The 16038-nt window shown below is 52.1% G+C and overlaps 1 protein-coding gene across 4 annotated transcripts in view; it reads left to right on the forward strand.

Annotated features, from left to right (window-relative positions):
- Nucleotides 1-16038, forward strand: part of CAMSAP1 (calmodulin regulated spectrin associated protein 1) — a gene marked incomplete at its 5' end in the record, with an annotated part of 54481 nt that overhangs the window by 23408 nt on the left and 15035 nt on the right. The window contains 3 exons of one of the 4 annotated variants that reach the window (XM_082843325.1): nt 4858-4938; nt 5835-5870; nt 8094-8235. In XM_082843325.1, coding sequence (XP_082699451.1) covers nt 4858-4938; nt 5835-5870; nt 8094-8235 — 259 coding nt within the window. Of the gene's footprint in view, nt 1-4857; nt 5020-5834; nt 5871-8093; nt 8236-16038 lie in introns of all 4 variants that reach the window. The other 3 variants (XM_082843326.1, XM_082843323.1, XM_082843324.1) reach the window with 3 other exon arrangements.

The following is a 16038-nucleotide window of genomic DNA, read 5'->3' on the forward strand; positions in this document are numbered from 1 at the left end:
AGTAGAAGATGAGTTCTTTTACACCTTTCTGCATTTTAACATAAACATGTAAAGTTGATAATTCCTCCTTAAGTAGTGCTGTAGCTGCACTGTGCACATTTTTATGCGTTGTGGTTTTCTTCATTCTCTAAAATATTTTGTTTTAGCTGCGAATTCTCGTTTCAGCAATGGATTATCTAGAAGTTTGTAGTTCAGTTTTCGTATGTGTGGAGGTGGGGTGGTTCTAGGTACCTTAGTGTTTTGGTTTCGAATTCTGTCGAGGTCAGAGAGCGTAGTCTGTGTGGTTTCATTTCAGTCCTTCTGGACGTATCGAGACTTGTGGTCCACTGCGTGGTCTTGCAGAGTGTTCCGTGTGCACTTGAAAAGAAGCCGTGTGTTCTGCTGTTGTCAGGGGAGTGCTTTGTGAGTGTCAGCTCAGGTTGGTTTGGGTGTGTTTGCGTCGCTGGAGTCTCAGTCACTCACCCAGGGAGGAGAGTTCGTCTCCAGCGATAATTTTGTCTGTTTTACCTTCTGGTTGTGTCAGATTTTGCCCTGTGTAGTTTTAGTCTGTTGTTACATTTATACGTGTTTGGGATTTTTCTGCCCTTTTGTGGTCGTGCAATGTCTCTTTATCACAGGTGACAATCCTTGCCTCCGGCCTTGGCATGGCCAGTGTGTGCACGACTTGTCTTTCTATTTAAAGCGAGTTTCTTACGGGGACCCTGTAGTCCACCTGGGCCTTACCGTTGGAGTGTTCAACTTAATTGCATTTCACGTGATTGTGGAGACGTCTGGGTTTTACATCTTGTCTCCCTTCTGTATCTTTTCTCTGTCTTCCTTCTTTTCTGGCGTATTTTGGATTCGGCGTTTTTACTCCATTTCGTCTCCAGTATTTTTTGGGGGGGCTGCTTCAGGGTTTACAAATTTCATCTTCAGGTTTTCATAGTCTGCCTTCAAATAAAGTGATAGCATTTCACAAATAAGATCAGAAATGTCTTTTCCCCTTTTGGCCTTTGTGCCACTGTTGTCATTCATTTCATTACAGCCCCAGATAAGTTACTTTCACCCTCAGCAGCCAGTTATCTTTTAAAGTAATTAAAAATGGTTAGCAATATTTATCCACATATTTCGCATTTTTATTGCTCTTCATTCCCTTGTATAGATGAAGAGTTCTCAAACCTTTTGGTCTCAGAACCCCTTTACACTCTTAAATACCGTGGCCCTCAAAGAATTTTTAGAAAATCTCTCAATATTCACTGTATTAGAAATTAAAAACAGGAACATTTAAAAATATTTATTAATTCACTTAAAAGTAACAGCTCATTCCATGTTAATGTAAGCGATGTGTTTTTAATGAAAAATAACTGTATTCTCAAAAATGGAACAAGTGGTGGTGTTTTACAGTTTTGTAAGTTTCTTTAATGTCTGGCGTACCAGAAGACAGCTGGATTCTTACCTGCCTTTGCATTTCATCTGCTGCAATATGTTGTTTTTATTGATGTAAAGGAAGAAAGTCTGGTTTCACGTGGATACGTAGTTGAAGAGGGGACAGTGCTTTCATAATCTTTTCAGATAGTTATGCACATCTCTTTTTGATTCTATACCAAAACTTGACAAGTGGTAGTTTCTTTTTTTTTTGTTTTTTAAAGCATGGATCATTCTTTTTTTTTTTCCATTCATTTATTTATTTATTTATGGCTGTGTTGGGTCTTCGTTTCTGTGCGAGGGCTTTCTCTAGTTGCGGCAAGTGGGGGCCACTCTTCATCGCGGTGCGCGGGCCTCTGACTATGGCGGCCTCTCTTGTTGCAGAGCACAGGCTCCAGACGCGCAGGCTCAGTAATCGTGGCTCACGGACCTAGTTGCTTCGCGGCATGTGGGATCTTCCCAGAGCAGGGCTCGAACCCGTGCCCCCTGTATTGGCAGGTAGATTCTCAACCACTGCACCACCAGGGAAGCCCTACAAGTGGTAGTTTCTTGAAGACTATTTGAAATATGGAATTTGAAACTGTTACCAGTTAACTTTTTTTTTTTTTTTGCGGTACGCGGGCCTCTCACTGTCGTGGCCTCTCCCGCTGCGGAGCACAGGCTCCGGACGCGCAGGTGCAGCGGCCATGGCTCACGGGCCCAGCCGCTCCGCGGCACGTGGGATCCGCCCGGACCGGGGCACGAACCCGCGTCCCCTGCCTCGGCAGGCGGACTCTCAACCACTGCGCCACCAGGGAAGCCCACCAATTAACTTTTTTAAAAAGTTGAGATATAATTCACATGCTGTAAAATTCACTCTTTTAAAGTGTGTGGTTCAGTGGATTTTAAGATACTCACCAGGTTGTGCAGCTGTCACCACCAATCGCACACATCTTTATCATACCCAGAAAGAGACGCTGGTGCCATCCGCAGTCCTTCCCCGTCAGCCCCTCGTGGCCACTCCTCTGCCTTCTGTCTCTCTGGATCTGGCCCTTCTGAACATTTCATTTAAGTGAAATCTACAGTACGTGGCCTGTTGTCTCTGACCTTATTCAAGTAGCATGTTTTCACGTCTCATGCGTGTTGTGGCACTTATCAGTACCACATTCCTTTTATGGTTGAGTAACGCTCAGTCGTATAGATATGCTGAGTTTTGTTTAGCCATTCCTCAGCTGGTGGGCATGTGTGTTTTCCACTTTTTGGCTATCGCGACTCCTGCTGTGAACATTCAAGTACCAGTGTTTGTGTGGCTGTGTTTTCACTTCTCTTGGGTTTATATCTAGGGGTGGAATTGCTGGGTCGTACAGGAACTCTGTGTTTAACTCTGTGAAGAGCTGGCAGACTGTCTCCACGGCTGCTGCACCGTCCATATTCCCCCAGCAACACCAGAGGTTTCCAGTTTTCCACGTCCTTGCTAACACTCATCTTCTGGTTGTTTGATTCTAGCCATTCTGGAGGGTGTGAGATGGTATCTCATTGTGGTTTAGATTCACATTTCCCTGATAGTAATGATGGGAAACCTTTTTCCATGTGTTTATTGGCTATTTGTAGATCTTTTTTGGAGAAATGTCTGTTCACATCCTTTGCCCATTTTAAAATTGGATTATTCCTCTTTTTATTGTTGCAACGATTCTTTTATATAATCTAGATACTAGCCCAGTGAACTTTTCTTTTCTTTTCTTTTTTTTTTTTTGGCTGCGTTTAGTCTTTGTTGCTGCGCGTGGGCTTTCTCTAGTTATGATGAGCGGGGGCTACTCTTCCTTGCCGTGCGCGGGCTTCTCATTGCGGTGGCTTCTTGTTGCGGAGCACAGGCTCTAGGCGCGCGGGCTTCAGTAGTTGTGGCACGCGGGCTCAGTAGTTGTGGCTCACGGGCTCTAGAACGCAGGCTCAGTAGTTGTGATGCACGGGCTTAGTTGCTCTGCGGCACGTGGGATCTTCCCGGACCAGGGATCGAACCTGTGTCCCATGCATTGGCAGGCAGATTCTTAACCACTGAGCCACTGTGGTATTAAAATCTCTCTTACATTTTTCCTGGTCCTGTTACTCACGATTCTGTGAGGCCTTGTCGTTGGGAAAATTGTTTTGCTGAGTTGCGTGGATCTTCCCAATGTCACATTTCACGATATAGTATCAAAAATTACATTCATTAATGGCACCACCAATCCAATCAGAAAATCCTTTCCATGTTAGGAAGGTATCTAGTTTATGGCAGAAACAAATTTTCTAAAATTTTTAACTTCTAGTATTTTATTGTGAAAAAGTTTAAACATGCAGAAAAGTTGACAGAATTATACAGAGAACACCCTGTATCCACCACCTAGATCTTACAGTGAACATTTTTTACAGTACTTGCTTTATCACTTATCCATCCATCCATCTATTCTAATTCATTTATTTTATCTGTTTACTTTCTGGCTGCGTTGGGTCTTCGTTGCTGCACACGGGCTTTCTCGAGCTGTGGCGAGCGGGAGCTACTCTTCTTTGCAGTGCGCGGGCTTCTCATTGCGGTGGCTTCTCTTGTTATGGAGTACGGACTCTGGGCACGCGGGCTTCAGTTAGTTGTGGCTTGCAGGCTCAGTAGTTGTGGCTCGCGGGCTCTAGAGTGCAGGCTCAGTAGTTGTGATGCACGGGCTTAGTTGCTCTGCGGCACGTGGGATCTTCCCGGTCCAGGGATCGAACCTGTGTCCCATGCATTGGCAGGTGGATTCTTAACCACTGCGCCACCAGGGAAGCCCTAATTCATTTATTTTAAAACTTATCAACATTGATTTTTCTTTTGTCTTTCTCTTTTAAAAAACAAATTTTCTACATTCTTGATTTGATGTGCATGATTTCACTTACCTTTATTCTTGTTTAATGAGAAGACATGCAGTTCTGTGGCGTTTCATCTGATTATAGCTTTGACCATGTCCCTGTTAACACTGATGAGTGTTTTTCTCCACGCTGTTACTTTATAATTGCAATTTTGATCATTTCCGAGCAGTGGTATTATTGCCTACGAGTGTCTCATGACAGCTCTTAGCGCTCTTTTGGTGGTCAGGGAGTGTGCGAGCACCTGTTCAGCTTCGGGGGTTTCCAGCCAGACCATGTTATCAGCAGCATCCGCTGACAGTGGTGGCGAACTCGGGCTGCCCGTGCACCGGGGACACTCAGCGCTGAGGCTGTCGATCCTGTCGTGAGGTGGAAAGCATCACGCGGGTGCTGTGGGGCGTGAGGGCCTTCCTTGCTCTCTCTGTCGAATCACAGGTCACAGGGAATCCATGTATTTCTGCATGCGTGTCATGGGTCTAAATATTACCTGCATCTAAGAGCCTGAGTTCAAACAAGTAAGGTGGGTGCTGGAAGGATGTACACACCACTGTTGGAAATCAATTTCAGTTGCCTTTTTAATGCATTTAATTTCTTCTACTTCAGGTAAATCTTAAAATGAGAGAGATAACAGAGAAAGAAGTTAAGTTAAAACAGCAGTTATTGGAAAGTCCAGCTCATCAAAAGGTAAAGGGTAAATTTCACTTCTCTGGAACGCACCAAGTTAGCGTTGCTCCCGTTTTAAAGAACTGTGTCTGTGTGCGCTCTGTGCTTGTTCGTTGTTCTTACCAAGCAGGGAGCGAGTGCCCTGGGCCCCGGCCCTGGTGGCGAGGGCGCGGTGGCCCACTGCCCCTTCTCCCAGGCAGGGGCATCCTAGTGTTGAACTTGGGAGGGTGGGGGAGAGGTGGGAGGTGTCGGAAGCTCCAGAGGAAGGGACGTAGGGTCACCCGGGGTGAAGTCAGCGTGGCGGGTGGGGGGGTTGCCCGCAGCCAGAGGTCCCCTTGGAGCCCTCACGGACTGTGAGCCCAGTGTGGGATTCAGGCGGGTAAATGTCACGTGTCCAGTGAAATGAGCCACTAACGTCCTGTGTGACCTGATTATTATTATATTTTTTGGCCGAGCACGTGTGTGACTGAATCCATGTTCTTCAAACGCGTGTATGACGTGGCCTGGCCTGGGCTGCGGGCCCCTGGGCTGCGGGGTGAGCGACTGTCCCCTTGCTCCCCTCTCTTACCTGGACCCTGGGGATGCTGTCCGTGGGCACCTCACCCCGGCCACGCTTCCGTGAGCCACCCCCCTTCCTCAGATGGGCGTGGACGGCTCGCTGAGCCCCTCCCCGAATGGCGGTTGGCTCCTGTCCTTTTTGGTGCCCGGCCCGTGCGGAGTTTCCAGAGTTTCCCACTGGCTCCCGCAGAGGCCAGTGTCGTAGAGGTGCCTGGGAGCTTCCCCTGCGGTCATCTGCTAGCGCAGAGGGACGCCCCGCCTCTCGTGTGAACGTGGTGTGCAGGTGTGTGTCTCGTCTGTCCACGCGTGCGCCTGCCGTGCTGACCTCCTCTCCTGCCTTCCTTCCCTCGCCTCCCGAGCAGTCTCCCTCCAAGTGGTACTGGAAGCTAGTGCCCGTAAGTGAGCTCCGCGCGTGCGCCCAGCTGCCGTCTAGACGGCCGTCCCGCCGCAACCACTTGCTTCCATTACAGACTGCTCGTGACTGTTTGTCTGAATGTCCTCCTTGGTGGTGTTGTTGCATTTCCCGCGGGGCAGTGATGGCCCGGTTCTGGGCAGAGTGGACCGTAACGAGGCCCTCTGGAGCCCTAAGGTGCATTGTGTAGCCAGCACCCAGTGTGGTCTCGCCCAGTTTCTTAGGTAGACTTGCAGACAGTTTCTTCTTCGGACACATAGTTAACTTCTTTATGTGACGAACTTCAAGGTCAGTGACAGGCTGTATTCTCCTTTCTGATAGGTACCAGCAGGAATGACAAATTATCCAATTTGCCAAGTTCCCCTTTGGATTTGTCCTTCCTGACGTTACGGTCCGTGGTGATTTGGTCTGCAGCTCTGGCTGTGCTCCACCTGGGGACCTGTTCTGGAAGCAGGACCAGTTCGTTACACTGTTTCCCACGGAAAAATACCTGGTGCTCCAAGTGGTGCATTTTAAAATGAAGTTTGGAGAACAAATCTTTTTGAAGACTCCTTTATTTGCCTGATCCTTTAGTTTAATTATTTGGATCAGATTATCCTTAGAATTCCATCATAAAGGAGATACTGTGGATGTAAAACTGTCAGTGGGGTCCGCGTGAGCAGTGATACAGTCTGCTTTGTAGCTGATGGATAATTTTGCTTCTCTTTGAAATATATTAATAACAAAGAGGGGGAAAGCGTTTTTATGCATATTTACGTATCTCTTAACTTCTCGAAAACTGAAGGCCAAAGAGAGAACTGTTAAAAGCAGTTATGAGCTGTAGTGAGGACACAGTCAGAGATGCAGGTGTCCTCCAGGAAGTGGGGTTTCCGATGAGACTCGTGTAAAAACTGGAGAATGTGGCCGAGAGCAGAGCGCCTGTAGGTTTCCTCCTAGCAGTTGGCCGCCGTGGCTGCCTGAGCGCATGTCTGGCTCCTCGGTAGCGGGGTGACTGTTAGGCTGCTGGGGGTTTGGAGCAGGGTCCCTTCGAGGGGTGGCACCGGCTCCCCCGACCCAGGGCTTCAGCACTTTCCCTGGTGCAAGCGCACACCATCCACCCTCAGCCGCGAAACCGCCCGCTTCCCTGCATGCCGTGCTCGGCCCGCGCGCTGTGTGTGTGTGGAGACCTGGCCCGGCGTGTGCCTCGGGCTCTGCATGCGGGAGCCCCAGGCTGGCCCCTGGGCACGGCGGCCCGAGAAACAAGTTAAAGTCCGTGTCGAGGCCAGTGTTGGTGGCGTGCGCTGCGCGTGCGCGGGTGAGGCGCGTTCCGCGCAGGTGCCGGCGCTGCCTGCCCTGCGCTGTGCGCACCCTGTGTTCCTGCCGGGGCGCCTTCCTTTGGGTTGGCTCTCCTGCACGGCTCGCGGAGGTCCATAGCGGCAGCACGGGTGGCGGGTTTTCTCCCTCGAGCTGGCACTGTGTTCTCCTCCCCTGGAGAAGGCACGGCTGCAGGAAATGCCAGGCTCACCTGTGCCACCGGACGCGGTCCCCTGGCGGCCTGTGTGTCTGTGCTCGTGAGCGAGGCCCAGCTCCAGGGGCAGTGCCCAGGGGCGCGGGGAGAGCGCCGTGCACGTGGCTTCCTGTAAAGGCAGAGCACAGAAACCTTGACGCATGCCTGTTTTGTGCAGCACTCAGGTTCCTGACGCTTCCGTGCACTGACGGAGGCGCTGGTTGACGGATGAGACGACATTCCGTCTAACCTGGTTTTGGGTGTTTTCCCAAACTCTGTTAGTGCTGCTTCGTGTCCTTCACAGCGGCCAAGGTTGACGCTGCTGATCTGAGACAGGCAACGGCAACGTGGCCTCCCCAGCGCAGGCTGTCGGCCGTTTAACTTGTTTCTCATCCGCTGAGGGCGCGCGGCCTCTGGCAGCGTAGACGTGTGTCCTGCTTCCTGGCCCCGGGCGTGCCGGCCCCTCAGAGCGAGACGGCCGGGTGTCAGCGGCTAACTGCCGTCACCCAGTGTGGCCACGAAGCCCAGTTCCCTGGACCGTGGCATACGTTCCAGGCGGACTATGCAAGCCAGACATTCGGGGCTTTCCCACGTGATTGCCGTTGTTCTAAACATCGTCCCGCAGGACTCCCGTTAACTCTAGATTTGACGGCCTGCCTGCGACGTAGGCGGCAGGGGGCACCTCGTGCGTAGTGACCCTTTCCCTTTTCTCCACCGCAGGTGCGCTACCGCCGAGAGCACCTGTCAACGAGGCAGCCACCCTACTTCCCGTTGTTGGAGGACCTGATGCGGGACGGCAGCCACGGGGCTGCTCTCTTGGCCGTGGTCCACTACTACTGCCCGGAGCAGATGAAGCTGGACGGTGAGTGGAGCACGTGCCTCTGGAATGGACCTGAGGCTCAGGAGGCTGTTAGGATGCTCTGATCCAAACAGTCAGAACACCGGGGAGTCGCCCTGAGTCCTTAGTGCCAACCGGGGAGGCGCAGAGGCGGGCAGCTCTGACGGTGGCGTGTTTGTCGGTAGCCTCCACCAGTTTTCTCCGGTGTGAAATGGGACTTTGAAATATTTGGGTAACGTGTTAAGTATTGGTGACTGTACTTCAGTCTCAGAACAGTTGAGAGCTCGTCAGCCCTACTCTAGTTGATTTCAAACATCTAGAATGTGGTTTAGGAAAATGAGTGCAGACCCATCTGTTGCCAAGCCGTGAGTGACTCGTGTGCTTGGTGTTGGTATCACCGTGTCGTGTGTCTCTGAGGTGCTCACGCCTGGCCGCGGGGAGAGGTGCGGGTGATGCCGTGAGCAGCATGGCGCCGGACACCTGTCCAGGGCCGTGCGGACAGGAGCTCTGATGTAGGTTTTGCTGAGTCCTCTTCTTTCTGGAGGAGGGAGGTGTGAGGCCCACAGATGCCCTGACCGCTGGCCGCACGTAGAGTGGCTGTCAGACTCACTGCCGGCGCTGAGCTGACGTCGGTCCTGCTTCTGGTCCGAGTGCAGAAGTGCTGGGTTTTGTAGTTTCTAAAGCACACAGCTGACCTTGAAAGAAAGGGGGGCTCAGGTTCCAGGAGGGGGTCTCCATCTGTGATTGAAAACCCCCAAATTGGCACGTGCTGGCCCCGGGTCCGTCAGGCCTCTGTCCCCGTGCGGCCTGGGCCGTGTGCCGCTGAGACCTGTAACCGGGGCCCTGGAAAGGACTGGGGAGGCTCCCCCGCGGCCAGGGAAGACCCAGGAGGCTCATCTCGGGGCGGAGGCGGAGGTCGTTCCTGAGGAAGTGAGCTGCCAGGCGAGTTCGTTCGGGTCCAGGACTCGTTTGGCGGGAGTCAGAGCACAGTGTTGCCGTGTGGGAGCGCAGCCACCGCCAGGGTCCGCCAGACCCGCAGAGAAGGGGCCCTGCCACCACCAGGCCGGCAGGCGCCGTGGACCGACCCGGGTGAGGAAGAGCCCTGAATGCGAGCGCAGGGTGTTTAAAGTGCCAACGTGCGGGGCGCTCGAGCGCGCGGGGCTCCCTCCCCTCGGCCCTCCGCCCGCTGCGTGTGTGGGTAGGCAGCCCTGTCTCGGGCTTTGTCCAGCCCGTCTCTAACCTGTCCTCCGGGGCCTCGAGACAAAAACAGCTACGAGGGACAGAGAGCCCGTGCTACGAGGAAGGGGAAACCCACGGCAGGATGTGAGTGTCGAAGCCCATTGCGCCTAATGGCGGAGCGTCAGAACGGAGCGGCCGGAGCCGGGCTCACGGCTCGCCTTGCGGGCCCAGGCTGAGGAAGCGGGGGGGGGGGGGGGGGGGGGGGGGGGGGGAGGGGGCGGAGTGAGGCCAGCGGGGCCTCGGACACACGGGCGCAGGCGGGGCCCAGTGCACCCGCTCGCACTCTTTTAAAACAAGGAAGCCTGGAGGCCTTTACAAAAGTGGGCTTGATCCAGGCCACGGAAGAAACCTCGACGGATTGCAGAGAATTGATAGTTCCTCACAACACAGTAAAACGAGAAGTCAGTAACAAAAACGTGCAGCGTATGTCTCCAAACCTTTAAAATTGTCAGTGCTTAGAAACCAAAGAAGATACTTCAGAATAGTTCCTGGATCAAAGTAGAAATTACAGTGGAATTTTCTAGTGGGAGCTCTGTAAGGGCAGGCGTTTTTATCTGTTTGTTCACTGATACATCCCAACCGTCTAAAATAGCGTCTGGGACAAATTTGATCAGGTATTTGTTGAATTAAATGGACGAATGACGTACATGCCAGAACCCACAGGACGCAGCTCAGAGTGACGGGTGAAGGGAAACGTCGCCTCAGTGCAGTCTGGACAGTAAGGAATTTAAGAATTAATGAACCAGGTTGATCTCAGCGCATTCGAAAAGAACATAGAAATAAACCCAAGACAGCTGAAGGAAGAAAAATAAAGAGTAGTCTTTCCCCTCTGGTCAGAAATCACCCCAACACATGGAGGAGACAGGCTGAACTGCAGGTTCCGTCCTGAAGAGGACGGCCCGCCTGGGCTCTGGACAAGCCGCCTGGTGAAGGAGCGGAGCAGAGGGGTGCAGAGGAGGCCAAGCCAGGCGTCCCGGGAGGGCTCCAGAGCAGACGTGCAGGCCGTCTTTGCCAGGGTTATTCCGGCACGAGGAGCAGAGCATGGGAGGAAGGGCATAGGCTCTCTTTCCTTCTTAAAATGGGTTGAAAATCCTGTGTAAAGTTCTAGAAAACAAGAATTGAACGGCTGAGCGTGTTCTCCTGTTCATCTCAGGAGGCACAGACCAAGGTCTGTTAGAAGCCACTGCCCGTTTGTGACGGATGCCCTTGGCCTGCCGCTGACGTGCCCTGACCCCACAGAGGTTCTCGACCCCGGACTGTTGCAGTCAGGGGGACGGGAGGGGGTGCCGTAGCCCCAGCCCTGGCAGGGTGGCTCTGCGCACCTGCCCCGCGCACGGTGCCAGCTCCTGGTGAGTGTTGGGACCCACAGAAGACCTGTCTGTAGTGCTGGGGAATAAACTCAACAAAAAGATGTGGGACCGTGGGAAAAAATCGTGAACTCTGCTGTCGGGTGGGGTTAAACTATATTCTTAGATGCCAAGAAGCAGTATAAACATTGTGATGTCCCCTGATTGTTCATGCAGTTGTCGCAAGTCCTTGTTACAGAAACTGACAAGGGAGTGTAAACATTCATGTGGAAGACTGGAGGCCAAAGGGACAAAATGGGTGTTTTGGAGACTTTATTTTTATTTTCGGCTGCACTGGGTCTTCGTTGCTGCGCGCGGGCTTTCTCTAGTCGCGGCGAGCGGGCGCTACTCTTTGCTGTGGTGCGCGGGCTTCTCATTGCGGTGGCTTCTCTTGTTGCGGAGCACGGGCTCCAGGCGCGCGGGCTTCAGTAGTTGTGGCGTGTGGGCTCAGTAGTTGTGGCTCGCGGGCTTAGTGGCTCCGCAGCCTGTGGGATCTTCCCGGACCAGGGCTCCAACCCGTGTCCCTTGCATTGCCAGGTGGATTCTTAACCACTGCGCCGCCAGGGAAGTCCTGGAGACTTTATTTCGATGTGAGTTTACTTTTACAGAGAAGGTGCAGGAATTGGTGCATGCTTGTCCCCAGACTTGCCAGCCGTTACATCTTGTCACGTTTGTGCTCTTTTTCCCTGAGCTAGTTGGGAATAACTGGAGAACAAACACATTCTTTTTTTTTTTAAACTTCAACAACCTTTTATTACCAAACTCACCCGGGGTTAACCCTTTAACCCACCTAACGGCAAAACAGCATCTCCAACAGGATCTAAGATGGAGGTGCACACCTAATAAAGATTGTCTGTTAAAAAAAAAATATACACACACTTGAATAAGTATTTTTTAAAAAAGCAAAATTCGGGCTTCGTGCCCCGGTCCGGGAAGATCCCACATGCCGCGGAGCGGCTGGGCCCATGAGCCCTGGCCGCTGAGCCTGCGCGTCCGGAACCTGTGCTCCGCAACGGGAGAGGCCACAACAGTGAGAGGCCCACGTACCGCCAAAAAAAAAAAAAAAAAAAAAAAAAAAACCAAAATTCACCAGTCTTGTAAAAAAAAAATTCCCCAAGTGATCTCAATCCAAAAAAACCAAACTCCAGCGTTGGCATCTGTGCTGGCTCAGAAACCTCAACGCAGGATGCACCTAGCAGAAAAGCATTTCCTCTTAAAAGAAAATCCACCTATCTCCTTCCTGTTCAACGTGCACAGCTTATCCCTAGAAATACCCAATAACTGCGCAAACAGGACCCAGTCACGTTCCCCGGCCTCTGCCTGTCGGTGGAGGTTCCCACCAAGGACTGTTCCTTAGCGATTTTCACCTCGACTACAGTCAGGAAATTGACCCCTAATTTCTGAGAACTTGCAAAATGTCCTCAGGCTTCCTGGGGGCTCCGTGAAAGATCGCGGGTCAGTGTACCTGACCGAGATGGGAATGCAGGCTGGGCGAAGGGGGCCTTTTCCAAATGAAGACACCCGACACCTTCAAACCTGAAGTTTAACCTACCAGGTGAAAACTAGTAGCAGCTGGCCCTGCCCAAAGAGTGCTGGTCTCCCGGCTTTACCCATAAAAGTAGTAACGAAGAGGAGGAGAGTCCAGCGTGTTTGACCTCATCTCCCTGCCAGGAACGTGGAGCCATGGGCGGCGTCCTCCAGGCCGAGGTCTCAGGGGAGCTTTGCCACTTCTGGCAGCTCCTGGCAGCCTGACTCATGGCTGCTCCGTGGACACTGTGTTCCCTTGTGCAGGGTGCTTAAGAATTACCAGGGAGGGGACTTCCCTGGTGGCACAGTGGTTAAGACTCCACGCTGCCAGTGCAGGGGGCCCAGGTTCGATCCCTGGTCAGGGAACTAGATCCCACACGCATAGCTCAACTAAGAGTTCGCATGCCACAACTAAAGAGCTGGCGAGCCGCAACTAAGGAACACACGTGCCGCAACTAAGGAGCTCGCCTGCTGCAACTGAGACCCAGCACAACCAAATAAATAGATAAATAGATAGAATAAGTATTAAAAAAAAAGAATTCCCAGGGAAATTATGTTTTCAATTTGACTTTGTCACTGACGGATACTTGGATAGCAACTTCTAGAAAACTGCTCAGAGGACCTCTCCCGGGGTCACGGTCACAGATCCTTCCAGTTGACGGGCCCTTCGCTGGCCTTGGGCAGCAGCGCATTGATTTTAGAGAAATGTCTGCACCCAAGGAGCCCTCTGTGCACCGACAGCGGGGAGGGATGCGCGGTCTGTGGCACTGCCTTTCTCCTGAACGTAGGAGCCCCAGAGCCAGAGACAAGGCCTCTCGCAGTTGGATTGAGCCAGGATGCAATGGTGCCGGTGAGGTGCTCCCAGCCTGTGTGAGAACTGGCCTGATGTGCTGGGCGGTGAGGGCAGCAGTGAGCTGGAGAGCACCTCGCTGATGGCCCATCTAGGTAAACCTCCGTGACCAGGATGAACAAAACCGTCGTGTCTGCAGACAGCTCTTTATAAGTGTTTCCCAGACTGCGCGGGTTTGGGCCAGGTCTCTGAACACTGAAGCAGAACCCGTGGACTTGATGGGGTCCACGCCGTGGATCTTGTCCCAGGGTGGCGGCCTTCACATGTCTCAGGTCGCAGGTTTGGGTCCGTGTGAAGACTTGGTGTGGGGCTTGCTGTGGTCTTCTTTCTTTCTTTGTTTTTTATATTTATTTATTATCATTTATTTATTTATTTATTTTTATTTGGTTGTGCCGGCTCTTAGTTGCGGCAGGCGGGCTCCTTAGTTGTGGCCTGTGAATTCTTAGTTGCAGCATGCGTGTGGGATCTAGTTCCCTGACCAGGGATTGAACCTGGGCCCCTGCATTGGGAGCGTGGAGTCCTAACCACTGCGCCGCCAGGGACGCCCCTGGTGGTGTTTTCTTCTGTCCAATCCAGGCTCTGGCCCAGCATCACCACCCTGTTGAGGGTCCCATCTCTGCTTCCCTGTACCTGGAGCTGAGTCCCAGCCTTTCTCAGCCCTTCTTGCCCTTGACGTTTTCCAGGCATGCAGGTCGCTTAGTTGGCTGACTGTCCCCTGTTTGGCTTTGCCCGGCGTTCCCTCCTGGTGGCCTTCAGGGCCTGGGTTTCCAGCAGGAATGATGCCGCAGGGATGGTCCCTGGGTTCAGGTGGCGTGCGTTGGCTTCCTCCTGTGAGATCACCGCTCTTTGCTTTATGACCGACTAGTGATCGGGGAGTGGCTTTGGTCTCTCGTCGCGCTTTCACCCCAGCATTGGCATCTGTCGGGAGTTTCTAGCTCTGCTGCTTGTTCTCTGGTGGGTCAGCACTCCTGTGCAGAGGGCTGCTCTCCTCTCCTCTGTCGTTATTTATCCGCGCGGTGATTTGTATCAAGACGGCCTCGTGGATTCTTACTTTACTCAACGGATTCTGATCCATGACATTCATTGTTCTCTTGCTTTGTCCCAGATTTCAGACAAGTTGTGATTTTGAAGAAGAGGAACATGGGGTACTTGCTCTGCAAAGACCAAGTTTTGTTTAACTTTACATCCGCTAAGTGCAGGGGAGCCATGCAGAGAGGTCCGAACAGTGACTCTCTGTGGGACCCCAGTGCCTGGCGTGGCCCACGGCTGGGCAAGGGGGACTGGCCAGCGCAGAATGTGGGGCAAAGCGCCATCTGTGGGGGGAGATGCAGTGAGACTCCACCCCACATGAGCCAAACACTCTTCCTTGGATGAAAGACACAAACTGGAAAAGCAGAATTTAAAAACTTTGAAAAGAAAATAGGGGAAAATATTTTTATGACATTGGTGTTGGGATGGATTATTTAACTTACAAAATAGCCAAGTAATAGAAAAGATTCCTGTGTCTAACCATATTAAGGTTCACTGTGGTGACAGAGGAACATCACAGACAAAACTCCGTGGTAAAAGCCGTACCCATGAAAAAGTGTTTGCAACAAATGTAAACGGACAAAGGATCGTCACACAGTTGTTTTGTAGCCATAATACAAAAAGAATTCCTACAAATCAGTGGGAAAAGGATGAACAGCCCAGAGGCAAAACAAGAACAGGTTTCTCCCAGAGGAGGAGGTCAGGGCGAGCCCGCAGCAGCAGGGGGTGCGCCACTGCCGGAAGGCAGAGCGGGCCCAGCGGGGTGGCCCGGCTGAGAGGCCCGGGGGTACGGCGGGGTGGGACGTGGCCAGGCGATGGTCAGGTGTGGGCAGCACAGCTTGCAGCCCCCCTTCTGGGAGGGTCGCCAGCGCAGACGGCGTGCAAGTTTGGTTTTTCTGGCATTTTACGTACTAGTGAAAATTGTGGAATCCTAAATCGCTGTTAAAATGAGTGACTGAGATCTGCCCACAGCAGCGGAGAGCTATTTGGAAACGTAGTTCCGAGTTTGGGGAAGACAACAGGCTGCAACGTGACAGGCGGTTTGTTGTCATGAATGTAAATTGAAGACAGCCAGGTGGGCAGCGCACTGTTGATATGATTTATGGGCAGAGACCATACGTGGTAAAGACACCCACACGAGGCAGGTCACGGGGTTGAGGAGAGGGGTTGCCTTGGGGGGAGGCGGGCTTCACCTCCTGTGGTGCTTTGTTACTGAAAGAAAGTAAGATCTGGGTCGGAGAAGGTGTGATGTTAATGTTCGTCCCATCTGGGGTGAGAGTACACGGGAGTCTGTTCTTTACATTTCTAATGTTTCATAATCTGAATTTTAAAAAAGAAACATTTCTTAGCAATATAAATGTGCACAGTTACTCAGCTTAGAGAAGTTTTCTCTTGAGAATTCATAGTGCTGGGGCGTCGCCGCACAGGACAGGATTCATACGTAGATCCTGGTTGCTGTGAATCCCGTGTGCGCGTGAGATTTCTAAATCGCTGAAAATGGTTTCTTCTTAGGAGTAAAGTTATTTTAAAATAAGTGATGTTTCTCAGTCCTGTTTATTTATTTACAGGCAAAGCTAAGTCATCAGTGTAGCTACCTCCAGTTTAGTCTGGAGTGGTATCTAGGTGTTCTAGTGGTTCCTGTCTGAGGGCGGGCCCACCTCCCCCCATCTCCCCCCACGGAGCCCGCTCAGCGCCCAGTGTGGGTGTCTGCGCTGGAATTCTCTGGGTGAGGGGCTGGCATCCTGCAGAGCAGCGTAAAATGGGCAGCTGTCCTGCTACGGGTGCAGACAGGCAGCAGAGGAGGACTTGTGCTCTGCACAGCTCCTGAGTTTTATG

Source organism: Leucopleurus acutus, assembly GCF_964270905.1.
Source record: "Leucopleurus acutus genome assembly, chromosome: 7".
Classification (NCBI taxonomy): domain Eukaryota; kingdom Metazoa; phylum Chordata; class Mammalia; order Artiodactyla; family Delphinidae; genus Leucopleurus; species Leucopleurus acutus.